The 26,658-nt window shown below is 34.0% G+C and overlaps 3 protein-coding genes across 3 annotated transcripts in view; 1 reads left to right on the top strand and 2 right to left on the bottom strand.

The window, feature by feature from the left end:
- LOC125858376 (serine/threonine-protein kinase Nek6-like) overlaps positions 1-26,658 on the bottom strand; it is a 1,100,283-nt gene that overhangs the window by 707,652 nt on the left and 365,973 nt on the right. The window lies entirely within an intron of this gene.
- On the top strand, positions 1,724-3,229 carry LOC125858392 (ras-related protein RABA4d-like). Its single transcript, XM_049538152.1, has 2 exons — positions 1,724-1,950; positions 2,782-3,229. Exons 1-2 carry the CDS (start codon positions 1,724-1,726, stop codon positions 3,227-3,229), a joined length of 675 nt encoding a protein of 224 aa, XP_049394109.1.
- LOC125858386 (uncharacterized) lies at positions 9,932-16,095 on the bottom strand. Its single transcript, XM_049538147.1, has 5 exons — positions 15,365-16,095; positions 13,335-13,419; positions 13,052-13,221; positions 12,096-12,370; positions 9,932-10,384 (listed from the first exon to the last, which is right to left on the bottom strand). Exons 1-5 carry the CDS (start codon positions 15,738-15,740, stop codon positions 10,208-10,210), a joined length of 1,083 nt encoding a protein of 360 aa, XP_049394104.1. The 5' UTR covers positions 15,741-16,095; the 3' UTR covers positions 9,932-10,207.

Consider the following 26,658-nt stretch of genomic DNA (forward strand, 5'->3'; position numbering starts at 1 on the left):
CATACTTAGTACATTCCAAGTACTAACGCATATTTTGCCTACATGATGTCACCATGTAGGGACCGGAGCTACTCTTGATCCTTCTCTCCATTCACGTGGCTAGTACGGTGCTTATCCGAGTTTGTTGGTGAGTCCTCAATGATTCGAGGGCTATGTTATGTTTCCTACTCCTATGTTTTGAGACTTTAGCTTGCAATTGTATTTTGACTATGAGGGGAGCCGGTAGTATGTCATGGCCCCCGTCCTATCTATGTATGTAGAGGTGTGCGTTGGACAAGTATTTTGTAAATAAGCTTGACTCTTGTTCTATGATGTCATTTTGAAATGGTTTGCCCTTAGTCCCTATTTCCCGCTAATTAATGTTGATTGTACTTCCACGACCGATGAAGTGTGATGACAAGTTTGAGAGGCTTGTTTGGGGTTCCTTCGGGTTCCTCATTCACCATGTCACGTCTAGGCCCTAGGCTTGGGTCGTGACAATTATGAAGGGAAGTGCTCCCCAATTTTTTTTCCTACAAATTTAAATAGAATTTTAGCTGATATTAATCAATTATTTATTCAACTAATTTATTTAGAAGTATTGATTAGATTTTAGAGAATTTGCCATCTCCTTTGTAATTGTTACAACGCTCTTTGCACCTCCGATGTGCAACGAGCCACCATTAAGACTGTTTCTACCTTTTTTTTTCTTGTTCAGACAAAGGCTTGAATTCATCTATGTTTCAATACCAATGCAATTCCTGAAAAACATGAGGCAACATCCAAGGTTCACGTGCGTCATTATCTCAGACTTTCTTTAGCCATCTAGACGGTTTCGCGTTGGCCTTCCTCACAAATGTGGTCGCAATGACCATATTGTACTTTGACTTTCAAGTACACATACTCTGAAAAAATGAGTAGCGTTAGATAATAAATAAACTAAAGTAAAGTATTCTAAAAATTAACGTAACCTTATGCTACCAAAACTTTATACCTTCTTCTAGAAAATACATACTTGATTTTATATATAGAATATTATTGATTGCAACAATTATCATTTCCCTTCTCGATTTTCATAACGAGATCAACCAGAACATGAGCTAAAGAAAAACTAAAACTCAATCTCAATTGGTTAGAATTTCATGCTGATAACGTGTTGTAAAACCTGAGCAATATACTACAGGAAATATAGACAAGAGATATGGAGAGTAGAATGTAGATATTACTTTATTCAAGTGTCTCCTACAATGGTGAATGAACAACCCTATTTATAGATTGAGAAACCACACCAAAAATCACCATGTTAAGTGTCAAAATAAATAAATACAAAACACTCAAAATTTAATCATATTTATTTTATTATTTTACCCCAAATACATATACTTTCCAAATAATAAACAATATATTAAAGGTCCTATTTTTTATTTTTATTATTATTATTGTTTCGCACTCAAAATACGGTTAATGGGTCCCGCACTAACCGTTAATGTTTCCCAAGTTGTTTCTTTCTCAAACATGTTAGGTAACCAAAATATTTTCAAGCAAAAGTAGCATGTTCTGATCATTTCTCTGAAACCCTAATCTAGCATCGACTTTATTGAGCCCCTTAATGTCTCTCTTGAATATATCCAGTGAGTGGGGTATTTGTTAAATTTGGATCCACATTATTAGCGTCAATGATGTGCTAAAATATGAAGATTTGAAAGGTGTTTGTTGATGTAAACTAGTTGTGTAAAGGGAAAGAATGTCAAATTTATATGGAGATTACAATCAAAAAATAGATTATGTATTTAAGATTGTATTGATTGGAGATTCTGCAGTTGGAAAATCACAGCTTCTGGCTAGATTTGCAAGGAATGAATTCAACTTGGATTCAAAAGCTACAATTGGGGTCGAATTCCAAACTAAAACTCTAATTATTGATAACAAGACCGTCAAGGCACAAATTTGGGATACTGCTGGCCAAGAAAGGTCTGCATTTCCCTTTCTTTTACTTTTACTTGTATGTATATTTTTGTTCCAATTATAGATTCATAACGACGACAGACCTTGCATTTAATTTGTCTAATGATGACTTAACGCTAAAATAAATACTTGCCCAGTGCAATTGGTTGTTTTTACAGCAATTTAAACTTGACAGAGAGAATACATATCAATCAATATGGTTTAAGTAAGTAAATGCTCTTGCATTTGGCGTAAACAATGCCTCTGCATATTTAGAATCGGATTAAATTTTCAGTGCTATAGCAACTACAATATAATATTAATTAATCCAAATTAAATGACTCATGATTTAGGCTTCCCTCGATATTATTAATTGTGATGGTTTGAGCTTTTATGTTGAAAAGCAATCCTAACTATGTTGATGCCAGTCATCCGGTTACTAGCTAGCCTTTTCTGATAAGTAGGATAACATAATGAGCTTATATATGATCATGACTAAACACACTTCATAATTGTTTATCTTGTGGTCCTCTTTCTTTTCTTTGTCAAATAAATTTGGGATCTCTATTTCAGATACTCGTGTGGTGCTTGGCACGGTGTATGTCCTGTTTTACACTAATTGCTTTTCTTTTAATAATTTATCGTTTTACTTCTGGGAATGTTGAATTTTCTCATAGTTATTATTTCTTTCCAAAATTCAGATGATTTATTATTTTCTGTAAGTTAAACTTCATTAATAGGTATAGGTTTAATTTATTAGTGCTAAATATTGTAGTTTAAACTATTAAGTTACCAAATCATTTGTCCCATTTTGTGAAGATTGTTGGCATACATAGTTGTAAGAGTACATTCTCTCAGGTATAGAGCAGTGACTAGTGCATACTATCGAGGTGCAGTTGGTGCAATGTTAGTATACGACTTGACAAAACGTCAATCATTTGATCATATGGCTAGATGGCTGGAGGAATTAAGAGGTCATGCAGATAAGAACATAGTTATTATGCTTATCGGGAACAAATGTGATCTAGGGAGTCTTCGAGCAGTACCAATAGAAGATGCTCAAGAATTTGCAGAACGGGAGAATCTCTTCTTCATGGAAACATCAGCTCTTGAATCCACCAACGTTGAGACTGCATTTATGAGTATATTAAAAGAAATTTATCAAATTGTTGGCAAGAAAACTCTCACTGCAGATGAAGGTGCAGAGTACGCAAAGTCACAATCTCTCAAGGGAACAAGGATCATACTTCCTGGACAGGAATCAGATTCTGCTGGCCGAGGCGCTGGCTGCTGCATCTCCTCCTGATCTTTCCCCTCAGGTTTTAAAAATATTTCTGCCTCCTCCTCCTTCTTCTTCTTCTTCTTCTTCTGTTTTAGTGTTTTGTGAGTGGATGACAAAAAAAATACTCCCTCCGTTTAAAAAAGAATGATATACTTTCTTTTTTGGTTTGTTTCAAAAAGAATGGAATGACCCTTCCTTTCTTAAATCCAGCTTTTCACATGACATGTTTAAGATCATAAGATCAAATGACATTTTGGTACATTTGACATAACTTTAATTTAAAACCACAAAATTCAAAAGTCTTCTTTATTTTTTTAAACTTCATGCCAATGCAAAACACGTCATTCTTTTCCAAAAGGAGGGAGAAAAAATTTAAGCTTCTGTGTATTGTAGGAATATGAATAGATCATCTCACTTCTCCTTTTGTTCTTTACTATTTAGCCCCTTTTCAACAATTACATACTTAAGTACTTTGGTTGAATGGCCTATAAACATACCATTTTTTCCCTCTCCCCTAATTATCATTATCATTCTTAATCCATTAGTAAGTTGTATTGTTTCTGTAGGATTGGGGATGGTATCCAGAAGTTAGAAACAGCTGGACAGTGTATAAAGATATGGTCAATGATTTCAGTAATGAATGCAATATCTTGCTAGGCCACATGATTTTATTAGTTTTGGTTGTAATGAGTTGAGACAATTCTATAAGCTGATATATATGGAGTCCTTTTCTAGACTAGATTGCTTTATGCATGTAATTAAAATGACTTAGGTCTCACGTTTTGCAAATCACATGCTTCAATTAAAGATATAAGTAATACTAATATTGGATATATATCTCTTTGCTTGTTTAAACGTCCAAAAAAAGTATTTCCAAGTGTTGGTCAATATATATATATATATATATATATATATATATAGGAGCCCTTCTAGCACGAGTCCAATATATTTTACTTTTGGTTTCCATTTATTTGACACAAATATAACTTAGTGAGTCTGTCACGATCCAAAAACTTGAGTCACGATGGCACTTATCAACACCCCACAAGTAGGTAAGCCAATCCATAGCTAGTAACGGCAAGTAGCGGGCCTAGTTGGCAGAAATCTAAATTCAAATGAACGCGGCAATATAATGAGGAAATAAACAACGGAAGAGAGAAATAACATAAATAAAGATTACAATACAAGATCCAATCCCACGACTAGGTGGACGATGGAACAAGCAACTAAAACAAGTTCAAGCTAAAAAAAATAAGGCAAAATAGGTATAGACTTATCTCAAATACAAAAGACTAGCCCACATTATATACATATGGTGATGAGTCAATCTAGTATGCCATCAACTCACCCTCAATCTCTGAATATTCTAGTTGCTATACACAAGATCAACACAGTTGCCTGGTGCTCAGATTTTCATCAAGAAGAACAAATTCAGAGTGTAGCATGAGTAATGGGACAACAGGAATTCAGTAGGCATCATGGCCGACTGAGTATGGAAAGTAAATGCATAAAGTAAAGTGGCAAGTAAAACAACAACAAGGAGTCAAAGGAAAGGAAGAATAACGATAACCCTAATGATGTAATTCAATAATATAACAAGAAGCAAAACAATAAAGTAAAGCAGCTAACTATAACCTAATTGGACCCCCATAACCCCAAAAGGTATCTCGTATGTAATTGAAATGAAAATAACCCAAACGAACCCCAATAAGACTAACGAGTACTAAGATTTGATATACTCTTGAACTGAAATGAGCGAGCCCTGACTCAAACCGAGGTGAAGGCACCTTGAAAAGCCCAATAGAACCAATATATCAGGACTCAAACCCGACTAATAGAAGTGTATCCGGACTTAAATTGCAGCTAAAATGCGCTTGGATCTTGAATCGTGGCTCGCACAATCCAGATGATCCCATAACCAAAAGGTCATCATTATAACAAAATATTGTGAATCAACACCATCCTTAGAGTTCCATAGGACTCACTCTAGCTCGAAACCCAAGTCTAAATCAAAAGGATCCAACAAAGGCCAAAGTCACGACAAAACCACACCGGGATCATAGATTATTGATGAAAATCTAATAAGGGAAGAGTTTCCATCGATCTAAGGATTCACATTATCAAATACAAGTCTTCTACATTAGTCTACAAGAAGCTAGAACCGTTTGAGCTGACGTTAGATGATTTTCTAAGGCAAATGCCTCCAAATAGCATTTCTATCGCAGTAACTAGTCTAAGCCTAGCTAAGGCCAATAAAAATCTCACAACTGTCAATGTAAGACATAAAACATTAACATGTTGTGATAGGTAGCACATGTAAGGTAAAACATGCTAAATTTTTGAAAAATTTACTCGAAAATGCTAACAAAGGCAAGAGCTCTATCAACTAGACATGCATCATGTTATGAACCCTCTCAAAACTAGCTAAACACCATCTAAATCCCAAAACAAGCACAATCTAAGATTGGTAAGCCATAGCCTACCTTGATGTTGATCACGCGCGCTCCAAAATCTATCAAATTAGAGCTTTACCCTTCCTAACCTTTTCCGATCTTCCTCTCTTAAAAAATATAGGATCATGAAATCAATATGAATGTTGCGACACCAAATTCGAAACTATTTAAAACTGATTAAAAATAAGTCAAAATGACATTGTGGGATATGTTCAAGGTATCACGAAATTGACTCTATCTATAGGTTTCATTCAACTCAAGGAGCTTGTGCCTAGAAGACGGGTACAACCCGAGAATAAATTTGAGCAAAAACAAATCGAGAACCAACATGGTCAAGAGTTCACTATTAATGACTCAAAACAAAGGAAATTTATTAAATAAACTTGTGCAAGACTCTCCAATTGATTTGAAATCGTTCCTTGGGCTATCATCTCCTCCAAATTTCTGTCTTGGACGGGGATTATATGGTGCTTGAAAATTTTGAGAAGCAGGACGAACGTTTTGATGTGTCGGCGCTCGCCATTAATGATTATTTGGTGGATGTGCATATGATTGTGCACTATAGACTGCATATTTAGAAGGGACAATATAATATTGTGTGTCTTGCATGGTGTGATAGTGATGGAGTTGAGATGGTGCATATTGATTAAGTGGATCTCTTGGAATTTTTTGTGTGCCTGACACAAGAGTTGCTACATCCTCCTTCATTTTCTTTCCCCCAAGACTTTCGATCCATTTTTAATCACTTGTGTCGTGGCTTTCAAAGCAACTTGACTTATAATCTTTCCAGACTTGATGTCACTTTCCACCATTTCACCAATCTTAATAACTTCGGTGAATATTTTTCGACTATGAAAAGTAAATAATGAAAGTGGTCGGGTTCCTGCGCTTGGAGAAAAACATCAATCATTTCTGGCTTAACCCTAGCAGCTTGCTCCCTCCACCTAATAGCATATTGACGAAAATTTTTAGAGATCCTTTTTCCTCATGTTGACAAGTGAACCCTAAAGCGAAGGACGGGATCTAGCGGAATCAATCTGTTCCAATTTCTAACCTTGCACCGACCATCCAATGAACCATGGACTAAACGACCACTGCCTAAAAGGTTGATGGTAATAAAACTTCAGGTGATATGACTTGTAATGTATGATAATCCGAGCTTATTGTTGTATATAGAGAGCTTCTCGTCTATACCGTAAAATCGATTTTCGACGGAATGAAAAAGAATATCTTGATCTATGAACTAGAGACAATTTCCACCAAACTTTCCCTAAAATAAGCTATGAGCAATTCTTCTTTGCTTCCATCCCCTCATAGTTGATTACAATATCTCTTTAAATGAGCTATAGGATCGTCATGACCATTATATTTCTCAAACTTTGCAGTTTTATAACCGACAAGCAAATGAACGTGGGAAACATACACAAATAACTGAATTAGATGACTTTGTGGTCTCCTAATCCCTATATATTTCTTACACTATGTTCCAAACTCTTCATTTTTTGTCATTTATTCATGTTGCTCATTCTTAACAGTTTTCTCAACTTCTTTAGGGGAACTATACTAATGAGTGTGAGGGTAAGAGCCTGAAATTTTAAGAGTCAGTTCAGGGGTATAACCTCGATCTTGCTAAACTTTGGGTGGAAGATCATTGTTGGATTTTGGTATCACTGTTGGTTGCGGATCTGTATTAGTTGCTGCATTTTGCATGAAGAGTGGATTACTTATCATAGGCGTATTCAAAAGGTGTATTGGGAAGTTCCAACAACGTTGGATGTGTTAGCGTATGGGCTAAATTTGGATGGATAAATTGAATCACTTGTCAATACTTGGATAGAGGATGACATATTCGTATTTAGATACTCATGAATTGAAGATGGTGGAGCTTGTCCGTTCATCCAAGCTTCATACATTTCAGCCATTTGTTGTCTCAACATCCTTACTTCCTCTATTGACATTGATTCTTGTGAAACCACCTGATTTTGGACATCATCACTGTCTGACTCTGTTCCTTTTTTTGCGGGTCATTTTCACTTTTTCCTTTGACCTTGTATAGTATGGATGTGATGTTAGTTTAATCACAAACCAGCCACCTTTAAGCTAACTTTGTGCATGGATAATAAAGCTTATTAGGATTAGACATTCTTCAGTTATAATCACATATTGTACGTCATGCATACACATGTCTTTTATTTATAGAATGAGCTTAGAGAATCTAATGTTTAATCCCGACTTGCTCAATTATATTCATTTCTTAATTGTTATTCCTTTATTTGTTTATTTGTTTATTTTTTTAAAAATAATTTGATAATGCATTGATCAAATTCGTTTAGAATTGTGTACGTGACAAGCTTGAGAACATGAATAAGATCTTTGCATAATTGTTTTTTACTAAAACTAAATAACAAAGCTTCTTTTTCTTCTCTTTAAGATAAAATCGATTGTTTTCTTGAATTACTATAAGAAGTATAAGATAATCCTATTTCTAATCTTGAACTTCCTACCAAAATGAAATAAAAAATAAACAAAGAAAAATGTTTTTGATTAGTTGGTTTAAATGAGGAATTCAAAAAGCTTCAACACTACCTTTAATAAGGATTAAAAAAATGGTAAGTAGAAAAAAATTGTTAAATAAAGATCAAAACTTCTTGTTTCTTTTTTCTTTTTCTTTTTTTGGATATTTAAAGAAGGAAAGAAAACTTTTTTTTTTTTGTATTTTTGAATGAAGAGAGTGAATAAACTTTTGTTTTTTTGGATTTTAAAAGAGGATTAAGTTTTTCTTTCTAAACTTTTAAACTTATATCACTAAATCCGTGAAGGGACACCTATGTATTTTATCAATGTGAGAATCAGGTGTGCATAGTTATCAAAACATTTAAACAAACTTTTTATTCTTTTATTAATATGAATAAAAACAAGTGAACGGAGGAGTACCAATCAAAATATTATTAATTTAATCATCAAAAGGATTTTGACCTACAAAGGGTCCCAAGGATAGGAGCCCATAAAACAAGGGAAAACTTATTTAAATGAGGGAAATAAGGCTAACCGATCAGTGATCACAATCATTTCTTCCGATCAACCGGCAAATTGTTCGTGAAGAAACTACTAAGACCATCTTCAATCCACCTCTATTTTACTCTCTATTCTCTATATTTTGAGAGTAAAATAGAGAATGGGCACTCCAACCCATCTTTATTTTAGTCTCTATCCATCATTTTTAGAGAAGAGAATAGTAGTTCTCCAAATTTGGGGAACTACTATTCACACTCTCTATTTTACTATTTTATTATTTCTATTATATTGTAATGAACATATTATTTTACATATAATGTCATTGATTAAATATTTAATATTCGTAATTCTTTTTAAATGTAATATGATATTATAAAAAATGTATTGTTTAATATATACTATTTTCATTCCAAATTAATAATATTTTAATTCTTTTTAATTTCCGTCACTAATATAATTTGAAAATCTCCGGGTTGAACAATTTTAGCTAGACATAAAAAATTAAGGACAAAAATGCTCATTTTTAACTCTGTAATGCGTTAATAGAGCATTTATGGGAGCAACGTAGTAATCTTGAAAGTTGAGTATTTATGTAATGTTTATGTAATTGTATTTCATTAATGCTCACTTTTATTTGAATTGTCCATTAATTTGTATATTATATAATATTTGCTTGCAATTTGTGTTATTTAAACATTTAGAATAAAGTAAAATTTTATATTAAATAAAGAATTTGAAAAAATAAAATATTATATCACATGAAAATTATCTAAAATAATTATTTGGAAAAAAAGAAAAAGAAATGATTCATATTATGAAATAAGAAAATAAGAATAAAATAGAAATAATAATATAATATTGAGGAGAGAGAAGAAGATATTTTTTAGAGAGTAAAATAGAGAATTAAATTGAAATTGATTGTTCGGGAAAAAATAGAGAATTCTATATTTAGAGAGTAAAATAAAGTATAGGGTTGGAGATGTCCTAATACAAACTTCAGGTAGCACAAATGATACACTGGCATACCTAATTAAAAGGAACCACAACAATATATCCTATGTAATCCAACAAGTGAAGTCTACCGAAGATAAAATATATGCAGATTTTAACTCTACCTTAGCAAGACAGAGAATGATAAACCCTCACCTCAAAAGAAATATATTTGACACAAAAAGAAAGGAAAGAAATAGACACAAAAGAAAATTGTATAAAACAAGTATAACAACAAATATTAGAAAGTAAACTACTACCATACAAATACAGTTCAACAAGTATTAGATAAAAATTAAAGGTGGAAATTTCACCAATGATGCCTTATTTGTTTGACAGCTCTCAACAAAGACTGTACTTCGAAGTAACACAACAACACGGAGAAGCAAAGAATGAAAGCTTTTCCAGCACCTTTTCATTTTCCAGCAAATGCTTAATAATATCAACTGTGGCCCAGTGAATCAACTATCAATTTCAATGAGAATTAGTGGCGAAGAAGAACACATGATAATTACATGGTGTGTTATTCACAAATATGGCAATGTCACAGAGGTGACTCCTTCCATTGTAGTCTGTTAAGACCATCCACTATCGCCCTGCGAAATGCACCATTATGGAGAAGGAAGGACGATACATGCCCTCCTCTAACCCATCTAACTTCTGAGCCAGGCCAAGCTTTTTCAAGTTCTAGCACTGAGTGCCTTGGAATATAGCCATCATCCTGAAAAAAGAACGGTTCATGAGATTTCCTGTGGTTACAAACCCTTGATCAATAATTAAATGAGAGTTATAAATTATATTTAGATAAAAGCAATGAATGTTTGCCTGCATTGCTCCCGTATATGTAAGTTCACTGGATGTATGAAGTTTAAATGATTTCCAACAGTAGGTTCATATCAGCTAGAAGACTAGAGTATTTTTTTTTTTTTCTTTTCAACTATCACAAAGCTATGAAATCAGCTCCACGTTACATTCAAAAGTTTCCTTTTTAAGTATAGCGGTTATTATGTAGATCTTTTCCCAGACAAGGTAATACAGAGTACTTAGGGGTCATTTGGTAGTTGGTTAGAGTCATGCAGGTATTAGTAATGTAGGAATTCGTTATGAGTGAATCCATGTATTATTTTATGCAGGTATTAGTTATGTAGGGATAAGTTATTCATGTATTAGTTATACATATATTAGTTATTCCATTTTCTATCCCACATAAAATAATACATACATTCTCTCATAACTTATACATATATTAGTTATGTGTGTTTTAAAATTGTTAACCAAACGTCGTATTAATTTTATACATGAATAACTTATTTCCTATCCACCTACCAAACGTCGTATAAGTTATATAAAAAGTAATACATGGATAACTTGTTTTTTATCCATCTACCAAACGACCCCTTAGGGTTCCCGTGCTCAAAGGAAAGATTTCATGATTGTTCTTCAGTCGGAGCTATACGTGTGATTGATATTTGAGGTCATAACATAAAATTAGACTATAACAATAAAGAGACACTTTTCATCTTTGAAGGTATGGCTCTTCAAGAGAGGAAGGCAGTTCTAGACCTGTAATCTCATACCCTCATCTTCAAAATGAGGAAGCTCAATGGGCTTTCAAGATCGCACCGGAGCACAACACCACTAAATCAAATGATTGTGAAGTCCAAGCTCAAATTACTTGCATAAATAGTGGTTTAATGCAAAAGCCGACAAGGTAGCTCGGGAAGGAGCCTCATGAGATGGAAGTTTCAACTCTTATATATGGTTCCATAACAAGGAAGAATCTACCTGTTGGCGCTCTAAATAGCAAGTGTTTCACTGTGGCCATCTTAGACTCTATCATTATCATAGGGGTATGATCTTCAAGGCGAAAAAAGATCAAGATGACATATTAAGTTTACATACTTATAGCAAGCCGATTGACCGTTCCAGTTTCCACTGTGGTCATCTTATCTTAGACTCTACCATTATCACAGGGGTATGATCTTCAAGGCGAAAAAATGATTAAGATGACATATTAAGCTTGCATACTTCCTTTACATTAAGAAATAGAGAAGTCCTTCCCTATTAGGAAACAACCTGATATGGTTTTAGATCAAACTGCAGAACAGAAAATTATACTCTACAGGAAAGAAACTCTGCCCCACTGCTCACACAGATGAAAAAAATGTGGAATCCAAAAAATTGGTTCAACATTGGTTTTGCTAATATTTCAAAAGCAAATTAGTAGTTCTGCTACTAAACAAAGATTAGTTTGGTTACCGACATGACAAAGAAGTGTCAAGGAGCAATGGTGAGAATAGACATTTGATTGGCAGGAATAAACATGCTTGATATGGAATTACACATCAATCGGAGTCGGAAGGAGCAACCAAAATGCTCCAGGCCCTCCTCAAGTAAACCATACCATGCAAAGAGTGAGATCTAGCACTTACTGTGGCGGCAACAAATATTACAGCACTGGGATCTTTTGGGATTGGAAACCGTGTAACATCGGTGAGAGACAACACATTTCGCATCCGTTCTTTCACTTCCTCAAGAGTCATTGAAGCCTCATGCACGGAAAGATCATCTCTCAGTGCTTCCCATGCAGTGGCATGCTTTAGTACCCCTTCACAGAACGCCACAACAGCGGAATGTGGAGAGAGAAAAGGGAGTGTAGCAATAGGTGTTGGGTGCAATGAACCAACCATAGCAGCATGTACTCCTCCTAGATATCATCGAAGAAAAAACAAATTTTAACAGAAAGAAAATTTCCTTGAAAAGACATGAATTTTATGCATGTTCTGTCCAATACGTACTAGATAAACTATGTTCATGTGCACAATGGTTGGATACACATGTTGGTTATTCTCCTTAATTCCAGATAATAGTATACATCTAAAAGTAGAGGGAACCTAATAGCTAAATTTAAGAAACCAATGAGGAAAATGGTTATACCTTTGTTTTGATAATTAACAGGTCATATGGCATAACATGCAATTATCCAAAAAAAGGAAGGTTCTTTCTTATTCTTCTTGCAGCGACTGCATAGCCCATTCTACCATCTCCTCAACAACAATTCCTTTGACAGCTTCAATTTACTGTGACTCTAAAAATTTTCCCAACACATACAAAGTTTTTAGACTTTTTTCTAATAGGATCAGTTTCAACTGTTCAAATGCACTGCGCACATAAAATTTAAACCACTAAAGATCTTAATTATCTATTTCACACACCATCACTGACCAAAAAACAAAATAATATTTTTCAAACTGGATGAACGAGTCAAACTAGGTTGAATTGTTCAAAGGACCAAATGATACATTCATCTTTAAATGCATAAAAAGATGGTGATTTGGGTTTTATAAATCATAAAAGCTAGAATATTAAGTGGATGCTTATGCCTTACCCATGCTAAGTCCACATATACCCATCTTTCCAAAACCCGCTTCACAGTCCAACCAATGTAAAAGACTACGGGCCTCTTCAATGGTGGCTCGTCCTAATAGCAGAAGGTCACTAACACATAACAGCTTTGACCCACGCTGCAGCAATGGACGTCTTTTTCCATAGAAGGGGCTGCAGAACATGGAAGGATATTAGAATAAGAGAAATGTATATTCAAAGAACCAAAAAAAAAAAATTTAAATAATAAAATAAATAAGACATTACTCTGTGGAATTAATTGTTACCTCTCAAGCACCATAGTTGCTATATTTTCCTTCAGTAATGGACCGCCAAGACGCAATCTTCGCTCAAAAGTATGATCTCCCGTACCTGCAGATGGAAAACTAAAAAAATAAGAACTCAACAGTGCAAAGGCAGAGTTGGTTAGGATAATGACATTACCAGCAATGCATTTACAACAGTTCTGGATATGTAAGACAAACCTAAAAAGTTTGGTCATTTATTCTCTTTTTGTTTTTAAATATTGAATAATTTTTGCATAGTCGTGATTCATCTGTTTGGAAGCAACTATATCTTCTATTTGAAATCCATATTATAGTAGGACTATATTGTGACTAGAAAAGGATAAAACTAATTTCTTCAATTGAAAATTGCTTCGTCAGAAAGCTACGGTAAGTTTTGCCTCGTCATTCAAGGGTTTGTTGAAATCTTAGCAGATGGCGGTTCCTGTATCTGTACAGAAAGCTGGTATTGTTTAGAAAATCAATAGGAGTTGGCTAAAGGATAATACAATATAAGGGAGCTTTATATAATGCAGAACATTCAGGTTGACTCCTTTCGATTCATTTGCCGCTGCCCTGGAACAGGTAGTAGATGACAGGGTGGCAAGGTTCAGAACAGACTCCCAGCAGATGACAGGATGGCAAGGTTTGGTATTAACCTGGTGTCCATATGTTGCTGCTGCCGCGTAATTGGTAGAAGACCAAGCGGAGGAACAGCTGAGCACATTTTTTATGCTGGCCGTTTTGCAGAACAAATCTGGCAATACTATGCAGCGGGGGTGGGCATCAATTAAAGGACATCCTCCCTAAGAAACATCGTATATGCCTTGTGGAACTTCAAATGCAGAAACTTCATAGCTTCCTTTACTCTTTAAGATCATGCCACCTATCATTCTTTGGGAGTTATGGAGATCTAGATGTAGTGCTAAATATAATGACGAAAATCTCTTGTAGAGCAGTTCCACTACTCTTATTAACCTCAACATTAGTCAGCTCACTAAACTCCAGTTTCTCAACTATCCAATCCCTGATAATTGGAATGGTATCTGTCAACTGATGGACTTGAAACTTCTGGAAAATATTTCTATTGCAGTCTCTTGAATCAAACCTCACTGTCCCTTTGTAAAGCTTAACACAGATGGTTGTTGTATTGAAGGGAACTATGGAGGAGGTGGGATGGTGAGGGACAAGGATGGCATGTTTCAATGGCTGTTTGTCTACTACTTGGAAGAGGGAACGGTAATCTGGTTGAAGCTGAATCATTTCTTTGCGGTCTCAATTGGTGCACTCAGAATGGCCTCCACATGGTATTTGGTGAAATTGATTCCTTCCTGTTGCAGAGCTGTATTCAGGGTGCATGGCCAAGTCCTTGGAGAACTGAAGACAATGTCAATAAGATTAAGCTCTTGGTGAACCAACCAAGTCACTACCAACCACTCCTTTAGGGAAGCCAACAAAGTTACCGACAAGTTAGCATCCCTGAGCCACACCACTGATAATAGTGGTATCTATTCTAACTTTAATGCCTTGCCAAGACAGATGAAAGGCCTTCTTAACACTGATAGATGGAAGCTTCCATATTTCCAAGTCAGCAGGAGAAAACATGGTGCTTGAAGCAACAGCTCTATTGCCACTTGTATGTACTAACTTTTTTGCTCATAGTGAAGACTGGTTCACCAGTATCTCATTGTTTTCAAGAAGGCAAGGTCTAGCCACCTTCAAATGTATCAATAGAATCATGAGTCGGTTGATAAAAATAGAAGTTATAAGTCAGGTAGTCACCATATCATGACATCATGCCATATTTTAACTTGAATATACATTAGAAGAGACTGAAACACCTAGCATTTGTTCATATAAATAGCACAAGCAGATAGAATTAAATTAAACTGCTCCGCCTCCTACTATTTGGGTATGAATCAAAAACAGAAACCAAATGTAAAGATGAGCATCTATCTATCACAAAGAATATATGAATTAATGAATCAAATAGGCCTGAATCCCAAATTAGTTAAGGGAAGAAGAGAGATAACCAGCAAGATGAACGACACAGGCCGTCTTATGAGGCGGGGTATATTTGGGGGCGAGGAAAGCAACCCTTGCAATGTGACTCTCTGGAGGCAATGCACTAAGCAGCTGGTCATGGCAAGGAGTCGTAAAAAAACCTTCTCTGAGAGTTGCCGTTTGAGATTCCCAAACAGTTTTCCAAACAGGTTGTACCAATGTGGGAGGCCAATTCTGTCCTTCAACATCGGGGAACAATTGCTTAATCATTTTCTCTAAAAGCTCAAGCTTTGTACCTCCCCATCCTCTAGAAAAGAAAGGTGGGCTTAGTTTTGTTCTGTGAACAAACGCACCATATACATGATCCAATACATAATGGAGCATTCCAATATTCACTGTCACCATCTTCTGAGACCCTCAATCAAACCCAAATAAGATTCAATTTTTATATGAAATTATTATGTGTTCTCTGCCTAGGAATTAAACCCGCCCTTTTATCTAAATTAGATCCAAACTCCACCACCAAAAATGGTAATTTCACCTAAAAATCAAGAAAAATTCATAAGTGAAAAGCCAAAAGTATAAATCATTGAACCAATCAACAATTCATTTCACAGGAAAAAAACAAAAGGAAATAGGGTACAAAAAAAGGTGTATGATAGGCGAAAGGGTGATTGATATAAGATAAAGAGCGATAGGATGTTGGGGAATCGGATCTTGCGCAGAGAAAGAAACAAGAACACCTATGGTATATGCTATGGGCGGAGGAGAAACCGCCGTGACTGATTTTTTTATTATAGAAGAAAAACTTTGGTTTACTATACGGCCTCCAGAGAAAAAGATCAAAATTGTACTTTTATCTTTGAGTTAATAGTCAAAATTAGTGCTTAGTAAAATGAGCTCATATTTTGGTAATTCGTTCATATTTTAATAGGTTTAGTGAGTGAGTTTTTATATAGTATAATATATATAAATTTCATAATGTTCAGACTTAATTACATTACTAAATTTCTAAATACATTAGCAGACATTTAGATATATAGGAGAGAGGATGTATTCGAGAGGAGATAGAACATCCGGATACATAGGGAAGGATCTTATCAGGGATGTATTAGAGAAGGAAGGAATGAATCAGAAAGGGGAGGCATTTATTCGAGAGGGAAGGGATGTATCCGAGAGGGAGATAGGGATGTATCAACGAGAGGGGAGTGATGTATCCAAGAGGAAATTTTTGAAATTTTTTAAATGGTAGGGAATTTTAGATATTATGGTAAAATAAGATGTGTATTTATTTGATTTTTTTTCTTTTTTTACATAGTAAAATATGGGTTGATATCCATATTCATTAAGCTTCCAACTTTTATTCACTCAAAATTAATGATATCACAAAAAAAATTGTAACTTCTCTTCCATTTATGTTCTTCATAAAACAAATTATTCTCTCGGTAATTGAAAAGGTGAAGTCTTTGGCCCTCCAAAATTGTATGTTTTAAATGTACATTTCTTTTGTTAATTATAATTCTATTTATTTTATTTTTAATTTTATATTCGATAACAAATAAAAGCGTATAAAATAAGCAAATCATGTATTAGTATTGATATTGCTTAAAATGTATTAAGCATGTTTTAGTCTTGAAAGGTAAATATTCATTTACTTTGAAATTAAAATATTTTTCCCTTGTTATTGTGTAAATTTATTTTAGATTGAAAAGTTATAAGATTTTTTTTCTTACTTTTATGATACAATAAAACTAAATAAAGTATTTTTAACATTTTTCATCCAAAAAAAGACTAAAATATTTTCTCCATGTTGAATTCTTAAGAAGAGTACTATGTACTCATGAAAATATGGGTAAATATGGATAAGCCTGTATTTTATCCGATCCATTTGTTACCCAATCTATTTTTACGCATATCAAATATGAGCAGGATGGATTATTACCCATTTTATGTTGATCAATTTTTAACCCACTCAAATTTGACTCAACCGCCCATTTGCTACCACTAGTCAAAAGTAATCTTTATCATTTAATATGGAGCACTAATAATGCTTCATATTTCAACACCAACTTTTGATATTCTCTCAAACATTCATTTAATTTTGAATGATCTTTTTTGTGCACCTAAACAACATGGGAGTTTCACTAAAACAATTGCGCACTAGATTTACACTAAAATTGCAATAGAGTTGCACCAAAACAGCAGTAGAAAAATACTAAAACTACACGAAAAAGCATTAAAATGGCACCATAAATGCCTCAAAATATTACTAGAAAACAGCAACACCAGATTTACTACGGTGAAACAGCACCAAAACAGCAGTAAAAAGCACCAAAACAACATTAAAATTGCACCAAAATAGCACCAAAACAAACCCCAAAAGTGCATCAAAGCAGTTGCACTAGATTCGCACTAAAACAACACTAGAATTGCACTCAAACACAGAACAAAATTTCCACATTAGACGGATGTTTGAGAAAGTACCAAAAGTGCACCAATTTTTGTAACATGAAGGACTATTAGTGCTTCATGTGAAAAGACAGGGATTAACTTAACTATTAACTCAAAGATAAAGGACAATTTTGATCCTTTTTCTCACGCCCTCGATATCAAACCAAATTATTACTAACTTATTTATTATTTGATATAATAAAGCATCATTCACATATTTAAATTTATTAATAAATATATAAAATATGAAAAGTAACAGTAAATATACTGATGTAGACTCATTAATAATGTAAAACTTAAATTAAAAGAATTAAACCAATATTCGTTGGATGTGCGAATAATATTAAATTGTAATTTGCTCACGTTAGAGTATATTAATTTAATACAAAAATTAAATATTATCACATGATAATTAACTTTGTATTGATTATTGATTGTAAAATATTAAAAAAATTATATATATATATATATACTAGTGGGGAGTTGCTTGTGCGGTGCAATCCCAATGAGTTGGTATTGAACCTTGAACTTCTCGTTGATAAAATGTTTACAACATTAACAATGTGATGTGTAAGTACTATTATTATAACCAAAGTGAACATTCGAAGCGTGTTGCATTATATGAAGCTCAATAAATAGAAAAACTACTTTAAGAAGCTGAAGGTTGACATACAGCGGCAAAGCTCGTGTAGTATCCCTTTGGTTTTTCCGCATGGTTCTAAAGATTAAATCTCAAAACATATGATTGTTAAGACAGAGAAACCGCATCAAAATACCCTTAGATGCGAAAGTGGACACGTCAACCTGCTGCCGTATATGTTGTCGATATTAATGCAACTATCATCTTCTTATGAGAGCAAGCAGGGGCGGACCCACGTGGAGGTCAGGGGGTTCACCCGAACCCCCTCGTCGAAAAATTACACTGTATATATAAGGTCTATTTCTGATTTTATGAGTACATATATTAAAATGAACCCCCTCAAATATAAAGAGAAGCATGGTTCAGTGGTTCAGGAGTTTAACTCTAATTGAAAGGGTCTGGGTTCGATTCCCACTCGCTGCAACATTTTCCCATTTGGGTTTTTTTTTCTTTGAATGGGCTCTTGCTTTGGGCTCAAATCCAACTCTATTTCATTGTTTTTGGAAGGTTGAATGGGCTCTCGTTTTGGGCTCAAATCCCAACTCAATGAAATGCCTCATTGTTTTTGGTTCAATGTAAAACTTTATTATTTTTGTTATCATTATTTTTCTCTCTATGCTATTTCTTTTTCTCAATTTATCTTTGTTTTAATTTATATATTTTACATATTTTTGTCTTTTATTCTTCTTATTTATACTTCTCATTTTATTTCTACATAAGTCTCTTTTCATGTACTAACGATGAATTATTATTAAATTTGAAATTGATTTACAAAAAATATTATATAAAATAAATTAAATTAAAGTTAATTGAATGAAGAAATTTTAAAATCGTGTATAATCTTTTAATAAAATCTAATTAATTGATTTTCCGCCCTTAATTTTATAGTATTTCTTTCTTATTATTTTTCAGTTCGATTTTAAAAAGATGAAAACTAAACTAAACTTATTTGTTCTATTCATCATTTATCTTTTTCACGAATGATCAACCTAGTAAATTGAATTAAATGAACTAAAAAATCGACGATGTCAATTATTTATCTTATGAATATATATTATAATATCTTAGTGATTGTATTTTTAAAAAATTCAAAAAATNAATTGAATTAAATGAACTAAAAAATCGACGATGTCAATTATTTATCTTATGAATATATATTATAATATCTTAGTGATTGTATTTTAAAAAAATTCAAAAAATAGAGTAGAACACTGCAATATAAAAGAGAAAAAAAGCACAAGAAATATTTTTAAAAAAAACCTTGATGAAAAAGGGTAAAAGTAAAAAAAATTAAACGCGACATGACAAGGCAAGTTAAACTTATTGGATTCAGATTACTAGTTTCCTCCTATCTCGCTCAGTTTTTTATCTTGTAATTTTCACATGTTTACTTCTTTATATTTCGAACCCCCTCCACAGAAATCATGGATCCGCCACTGAGAGCAAGCACTCCAAGTTTTCAGCAACTGATATTTCATATACTTGGTTGCACTTTTATTCAATTAAATGCAAAAAGTAGAGGCAACAGTCACTCAAGAAACTTTTCTCTAAGAGACAAGTTCGAGTTTTTAAATTATGAAAACGCTATAATTTCTTCATGTACCTTACTACAAATGTCATGAACTCCTTATGTTGTCCTTAGATTTCTATTATATGTCTATCCTATGAATTTTATTGTTCTCGCCATAAAAATGTAATAAATGATATGATACTTTATTAAAATATATGAACTTGATGATTTTATGCTATGATCCTAATAACAATGAAAACAAATCATGATAATGAGACATTGAGCTAACTTTTATTACTAAAATATTGGGAAAATAATTGTTAACTGAGAAGACTTGAGTTGTATGACAAACCCCTGAAACAACACATGAAAATGTCGATAAGAATTGTACCGTTAATTTGGCGATTCCTCTATGTTACCCCCAATATGGATATCATTCCAAATTTCTAGCTTATGATATTTAAGTCTCATCACCCTGATAGGATGATGTTATGACTTAGCATGTCGGGCTGAGACTGGACTACATGTGCTCACATGGTGGATATGTCAATAAACGAAGAAACTCTCAAAAAAGAAATACACTATGATTACTAATGCAAAACGTCGAGGTCAACCTAATGATAAAATTACTTGATTCTTTCCCATGTATTATTAGTATTGCTTTGATTGTCCTTTTATTTCTTTCTTTTTTTTGGTTGAAAAGGGTGTTTATTTAATTAGATATAATATGCATTATTACAAGGCCGGTTGCATGAAGCATTACAATCAAACAAAATATATGTTATGTTACCAACAAAATTAAAATTATCCGATACTAGTAGGAGCAAGTCCTGCCTATCAAAAGTGGCTCCCTCATTATCAACATTAATGGTCTTCGAGAAAAACAATGGAGGCTTTTTCCATTCCATAAAATCTATGTCATCTGTTCGTTTTACTGCTTCTTTAGCTAGCATATCGGCCACCTGATTCTGCTCCCTATAGCTATGGCTGATCTGTGGGTTCCCCAACTTCTGGAGTAACTCTCTGCATTCAAAAATTGTGGTAGTGAATGAGTCATGACCTTTATAGATAATGTCTATGATATTTGATGAGTCTATATCAATTTGGATAGTTGAGATACATACTCTTGCTGCCATTCTATGCCTTAGAAATAAGGTTGTAGTTCTGAGTGTAGTGCATTAATAACATTAACTTTCACTGAGATTCCTGCTATCCAAGATCCCCTATAATCTTGTATTACTCCTCCTGCCCCCCCCTCCCCCCCCTTTTGAAGATTAATTGTAAGAGCCGTCAGTGTTTAGCTTGAAGCCAAACTCTAGGGATAACCACTTCTACTTAGGCTTTACATTGCTGCTAATTTTTTCTTTCTTGCCTAGATAGTAGAATTCTACAGCTTTATCTAGAGGTGTAGATGTTACGATGTCCTTTTTTTTCCCGTTATGGTAGTGATGGTTTCTGTTCAACCATATGCACCATGTATAAAAAGGAAAGGCATATTTCCATTCGATGTTGTTGTGAATGTTAAATTTCTTGATATTTCTACCAATTTGTTTCTCTACCACCGAGAATAGGTTGTAGAAATTGTAGCATGCCTAACTTATCCAAGAACTGGATAGCTTTAGTGCATTTAACGAAGATATGTGTATGGGTATCCATTTCCTTTCTAATAGTACAGGTTGGGCTAATATTGATCCCAATCGAGTATAGATGGTGCCAAGTCGGTAGTCTCTTGTAATAACTTATCCAAAGGAAGAACTTGATTTTATTAGGGTATTGGAGTTTCTAGATCGAGTTAAAATCCTTAAGGGGTGGTTGATTAATGTTATTTTTACCCTTTATATTATTGTACATTGATGAGGTACTGAATATTCCATTCATTGTTATAGCCCAAGTAGGTTTTTGTCTACTAGGTTCGAGATGTTAGGAATATTTATTTGTTTGATTTTTTTACGCACACTTAGAGGAAGAGGGTAAGGTATATTTTCCAAGTTCCACAACCCATCTACGATGATGCTATTTACTAGAATGTTTGATTCCTTAAGGGGAAAGGGGCACTAAGAAGGTTCCTTAGAGTTGGAGAATTTGGAACCCATGGATTTGTCCAAAAGTTGATTTGATTTCCGTCCCTTACTATCCAGTGGAGGCATTCTTTGCATTCCTCCTAGCCTTTTATTATGTTTTTTCAGATTGGTCTTATTTGTTTCATATGCATAAAATCATCTCAAAGTACCTTGGATTTGGTGTAAACAACAAGAATAGTATTTGCCCATAGAGCCCTAGGGTTCTTAAAGAGTCTCCACGTTGGTCGTGCTAGCATAACTTTATTCTTGGTGCTGCACCTCTAAACACCTAGACCACCTTCTTGTTTTCTCTTAGTAACTAAATCCCAGCCGATGAGGTGTAGCTTCTTTTTAACATTTGTGGAACCCCAGATAAAGTTTCATTGAATTTGGTCTACCCTTTTTGTTATGTTTGCATGTAACTTAGCTAGCTGCATCATGTAAGTCGGAATGTTATTAAGGGACGACTTAGATAGGGTGGTTCTTCCTGCCATGTTAAGAAAAAAAAAATCCAACTAGCGAGCTTGGATTGTAAGTTATCTATAATGAATTGGAAGTCATGTGTTGTAGGTTTTTTGTGAAAGATTGGGAATCCTAAATACTTTCCAAAACTGTTGCTTTTTCTTATCTCGATTGTGTATTTGGGTACCTCCATAGTTTTTCGAGAATATATCTTTTGATCTGGAGTGGTTTATACTTTGACCACTCTTTTTTTTTATACTTTGACCACTCATGGAATTACATGAGTGTATTTTTATTGACATACATGTGTCTAACTCTGCTTTCTTTGTCAGTACTAAGTAATCCGTAAAGAAAAGGTGAGATAATTTCAGCCATTTTCCTGCAACCCGTACATGTTTCCACTCTTTATGTAGTACCTCACTATTAATTTTCCTCGAAAGTACTTCCATACATAGTATGAATATATAGGGTGACATGGGGTCGCCCTGTCTAATTTCTCGACTAGGTTCAAAATAGTTAGTTCTTGCTATCAAGATAGCATTCCTACTAGATGAAATACAAGATATAATGAGATTGATGATACTTAAAGGGAAGTTGAAATAATGTAAAGTATATTTCACAAAGGACCACTCTAGCTTGTCAAAAGCCTTCTCTAGGTCTATTTTCATTATCATATTTCCATGTTGCCCTTTCATTTTTTTAAAAGTGGTTGATTATTTCCTGAACGATGATAACGTTATCAGTAGCCTGCCTATTTTTTAGGAATCTTGCTTGACAAGGGCCTATAATTTTGTTCAATACAGGTTTAAGTCTATTAACCACAACTTTGGTATGATCATGCGTTTCAAATTTATGGGTAGACTGGTTATGGTTGGCATTAAACTGCTTGAAGAAGTAAGAGGTTGTGAATTATATTAAGTCATGTTGGTTACTTATCCAACTTTCATCTTCTACTTGTAAGGATGATATTTCATTTCTCTTCCATTGATTTAGGGTGGTAGTGTGGAAGAATTTTGTGTTTGCATCACCTTAGGTAAGCCAAGTTATTCTGGATCAAAGTTTCCAATAATCTTCTTCTCTTTTTAGAATTTCATTATAATAAAAAATTAGCTTATTTTCGAGATCTAGTAGGAAGTTACTATCTGGATATTTCAGAGAGGTTTGTCTACCCTGTTTTCTTTTCAATAGATTTTTTTTATGGAATATATCGCCAAAGGTTATTTTTGCCCAACTGGTAACATCGCATTCAAATTTGACATTGCTCCCAGTAGGTTCTTATCCCAATTCCAAGCATGATTTACAATTCTGATAAAGTCCGGGTGGGATGTCCACATTGTTTCTAATCTAAAGGGTCTGGTCCTAATGCTAGTAGGATTACTGGTCAGAGACATTATAAGAGGGAAGTGATCGGAGTGAGTCTTGGGCAAGTGTTGTACTTGTGCATTTGAATAGCACACCAACCAATCGTTATTTGCTAAAAAATGATCCAGGTGTTCAAAAATAAAAGAGCTATTTTTCTTAAATATTTTATTCAACCATGTATATTGGCTCCCCTTAAACCCCATATCAATGAGTTCACAATGGTTAATAACTTCTTGGAAGTCAGCTACTCTAGATGCATTAAGAGGGTTACCCCCTTTCTTTTCCGAATTATAAAGGAGTTCGTTAAAATCTCCACATATTAGCCACTTACCATCATAGTTATTCTTAATACTTAGCAAATTATTCCATAAAATTTTACGCATGTACCTGTGAGTGCTAGCATAAATAACGCTAAATAGCCAAGTAATATTTAAGGTGTGTACCTTGATGATGGTGTGGACTTCCTGCGTAGTAGTAGGGATTTCATCCAGCTCCAAGATAGTGTCATCCCAAAGTACCACAATACCTTCTGAGTTACCGACCGTTGGAACTTCTATCATCCTAGTGAATGGGAAGTTTTCTAGCATATATTGATGACTTTACAATTTGGTTTCTTAGAGAGCAACTAAGGGAGGTTTGTGCCAATCTTTCAATGATAGAAAATTCCTCTTAAAAACTGGACCATTACCTCCCTTACAATTCTATATTATTAAGTTCATTGATATTATCATGTTAGTTGGTACCATTAGTGGCAAGGTCCTCCTCGGACCTACCTGCACTCCTACTTCTCTCAACATGGGATTCATAACTAGCACATAATTCCCTAATTGTGAGTTTTCGGGTGGTCGTATGTCTAGCGACTTTTTTAAGAGATTCAGATGACAAATGAGGATTAATGTCTTTTCAAATTTTCCTTTGTAGACCATTATTTTAATTTCACTTAGTGCCACGATTTTCATTTTTGTTTCCCTCATTAGCTTTAGAGTTTCCCCTACTTCTTCTGAGTTCACCATTTATATTTGTACTAATTGAGGTAATGGGGTAGTGGTTGGTACCTGAGACGTTGAGACTACATTGTTTGGTCTCAACTTTGAGCTCTCCATCGATCATGTTGGCACCTACATTGATGGAGAAAGTCTTGGCATTGTAGTTTAAAGGAGAAAGCTCAATACTTACGAAATCTATAGGAATATGTACTATATTTAGTAGGTGGGAGTTAATAGTACTAGGAATATCAGATTCAATATCCATTCATTTAGTATCTAACTTAGAAAGGTCGATTAATGCACTAAAAGGGGGGATATTTTCTTTTGCTATATCTTTTAAGTCCACCTGGTCTGTGTTGACACCCAATTTTGACCGACCTTTAACAATTTCGGAAATGCTATTCGATTAAATACGTATTTTTAAAAAAATATTTCGATTTAAAATTTTAATCGATTTTGTCTATAAATTATATATTTTAGTATGCATGATTTATAAAAAAAATATTGTAATTATTATTATATTATTTATTAAATTATTATATTTATCGATATTTAAACTCGAAATAATTATTTTACTTATTTAATAAATGTTTTTAAAATTTAGGTGTGTTTAACTATGTAAAAATATTATAATATATGTATTATTTTATTAATTGAATATCATTTCCTTAATCTTCCTCAAAATCATTTAAATTTTAGCCTATTATATTCTAATTCCTTTCAATTTGAGCCTATTCAATTCCAATTTTATTTCAATTATAGCCACATATTCATTTCAATTCTAGCCTGTTTGGTTTGATTCTAATTTCAAGTTTAGCCATTTTGAATCCACACATAAGAGTCTCATCTTTAAATCCTAACCATCGATCTCTTGTATTCAATCTCAGCCATACATTCTTTTCAAATCAACGGCTCAGATCTAATAATTCTTTCTTTCTATCAAAAGACCAATACCCAAAAGCTTTCACTCTTCCTCTTCTAAGAAACAGATCCTCCGCCCCCTCTCTCCTCGCCATCTCTGACGCCCCCTCGCTCTCTCTCCTCTTCTCCATCCCTCTCTTCCTCCCTTCTCTTCTCTTCTCCTTCTCTCCCTCTCTTTTATCTCTTCTTCTCCGGCGGAGAAGCAGCAGCGTGAGAACCAGCAGGCGTTGGCCGCCTCTGCTACATTTTTCGGTGGACAACAACTCGGCGAGAGCAACGAGCAGCAGCAACCAGCGGCGCCGGTGAAAAACCAGCAGCTCTAGTGCTTCGACCAGCAAGCAGCAGCGACCAAGCAACACCTCCCTCTGTTTTTTCTTTTTCGGTGGAATCACCATCAATGCAACCGGAAAAAAACACATATATCTTTAAATGGGTCTCCAATTTCGATCGGGTATTATCGCTTAAAACTTATGTTTAATCTCATTATTTTGCTTCTAATCTGTAGCTAAACCTAGATTTTCAGGATTATGATTTATTCATTATTGGAAACATTATTAATCTCGCTGTTTGCTTAATGTTTCATGTTGAAATCTTACTGCCTCACTAAATAGGTTATAAATCTGCTCGTTAGCTTTCGTTTGCTTCCATTTAAATGTTACATGTTCATGGTTGTACTTAATCGATTCTCATTCATGAATTCTTGGCGATTTCTAATTTTGCCTATCGGCATAAGGTTCATTGATCAGGTTAGTGTGTGATAACATCTTATTTACTTATGGTAATTTTGATATATATATATATATATATATATATATATATATAATTGCAGCATATCTTATTCCCTCAATTGGTTCTGCAACATGATTTAAATTAGCAATAATTTGCATTTTTGGCTTGTTAGTTGATGGCTTGATTGGAGGAAGTAATTATG

Source organism: Solanum stenotomum, chromosome 3, assembly GCF_019186545.1.
Source record: "Solanum stenotomum isolate F172 chromosome 3, ASM1918654v1, whole genome shotgun sequence".
NCBI lineage: Eukaryota > Viridiplantae > Streptophyta > Magnoliopsida > Solanales > Solanaceae > Solanum > Solanum stenotomum.

Excerpts from the sequence above, each read along its gene's own strand:
- LOC125858392 (XM_049538152.1), top strand. The coding sequence starts at position 1,724 with ATGTCAAATTTATATGGAGATTACAATCAAAAAATAGATTATGTATTT. Across the intron at positions 1,951-2,781 it reads GATACTGCTGGCCAAGAAAG|GTATAGAGCAGTGACTAGTG; the intron begins GTCTGCATTTCC and ends ACATTCTCTCAG.
- LOC125858386 (XM_049538147.1), bottom strand. The coding sequence starts at position 15,740 with ATGGTGACAGTGAATATTGGAATGCTCCATTATGTATTGGATCATGTA. Across the intron at positions 13,222-13,334 it reads GCAACTATGGTGCTTGAGAG|CCCCTTCTATGGAAAAAGAC; the intron begins GTAACAATTAAT and ends CATGTTCTGCAG. Across the intron at positions 12,371-13,051 it reads TATATGTGGACTTAGCATGG|GAGGAGTACATGCTGCTATG; the intron begins GTAAGGCATAAG and ends GATGATATCTAG.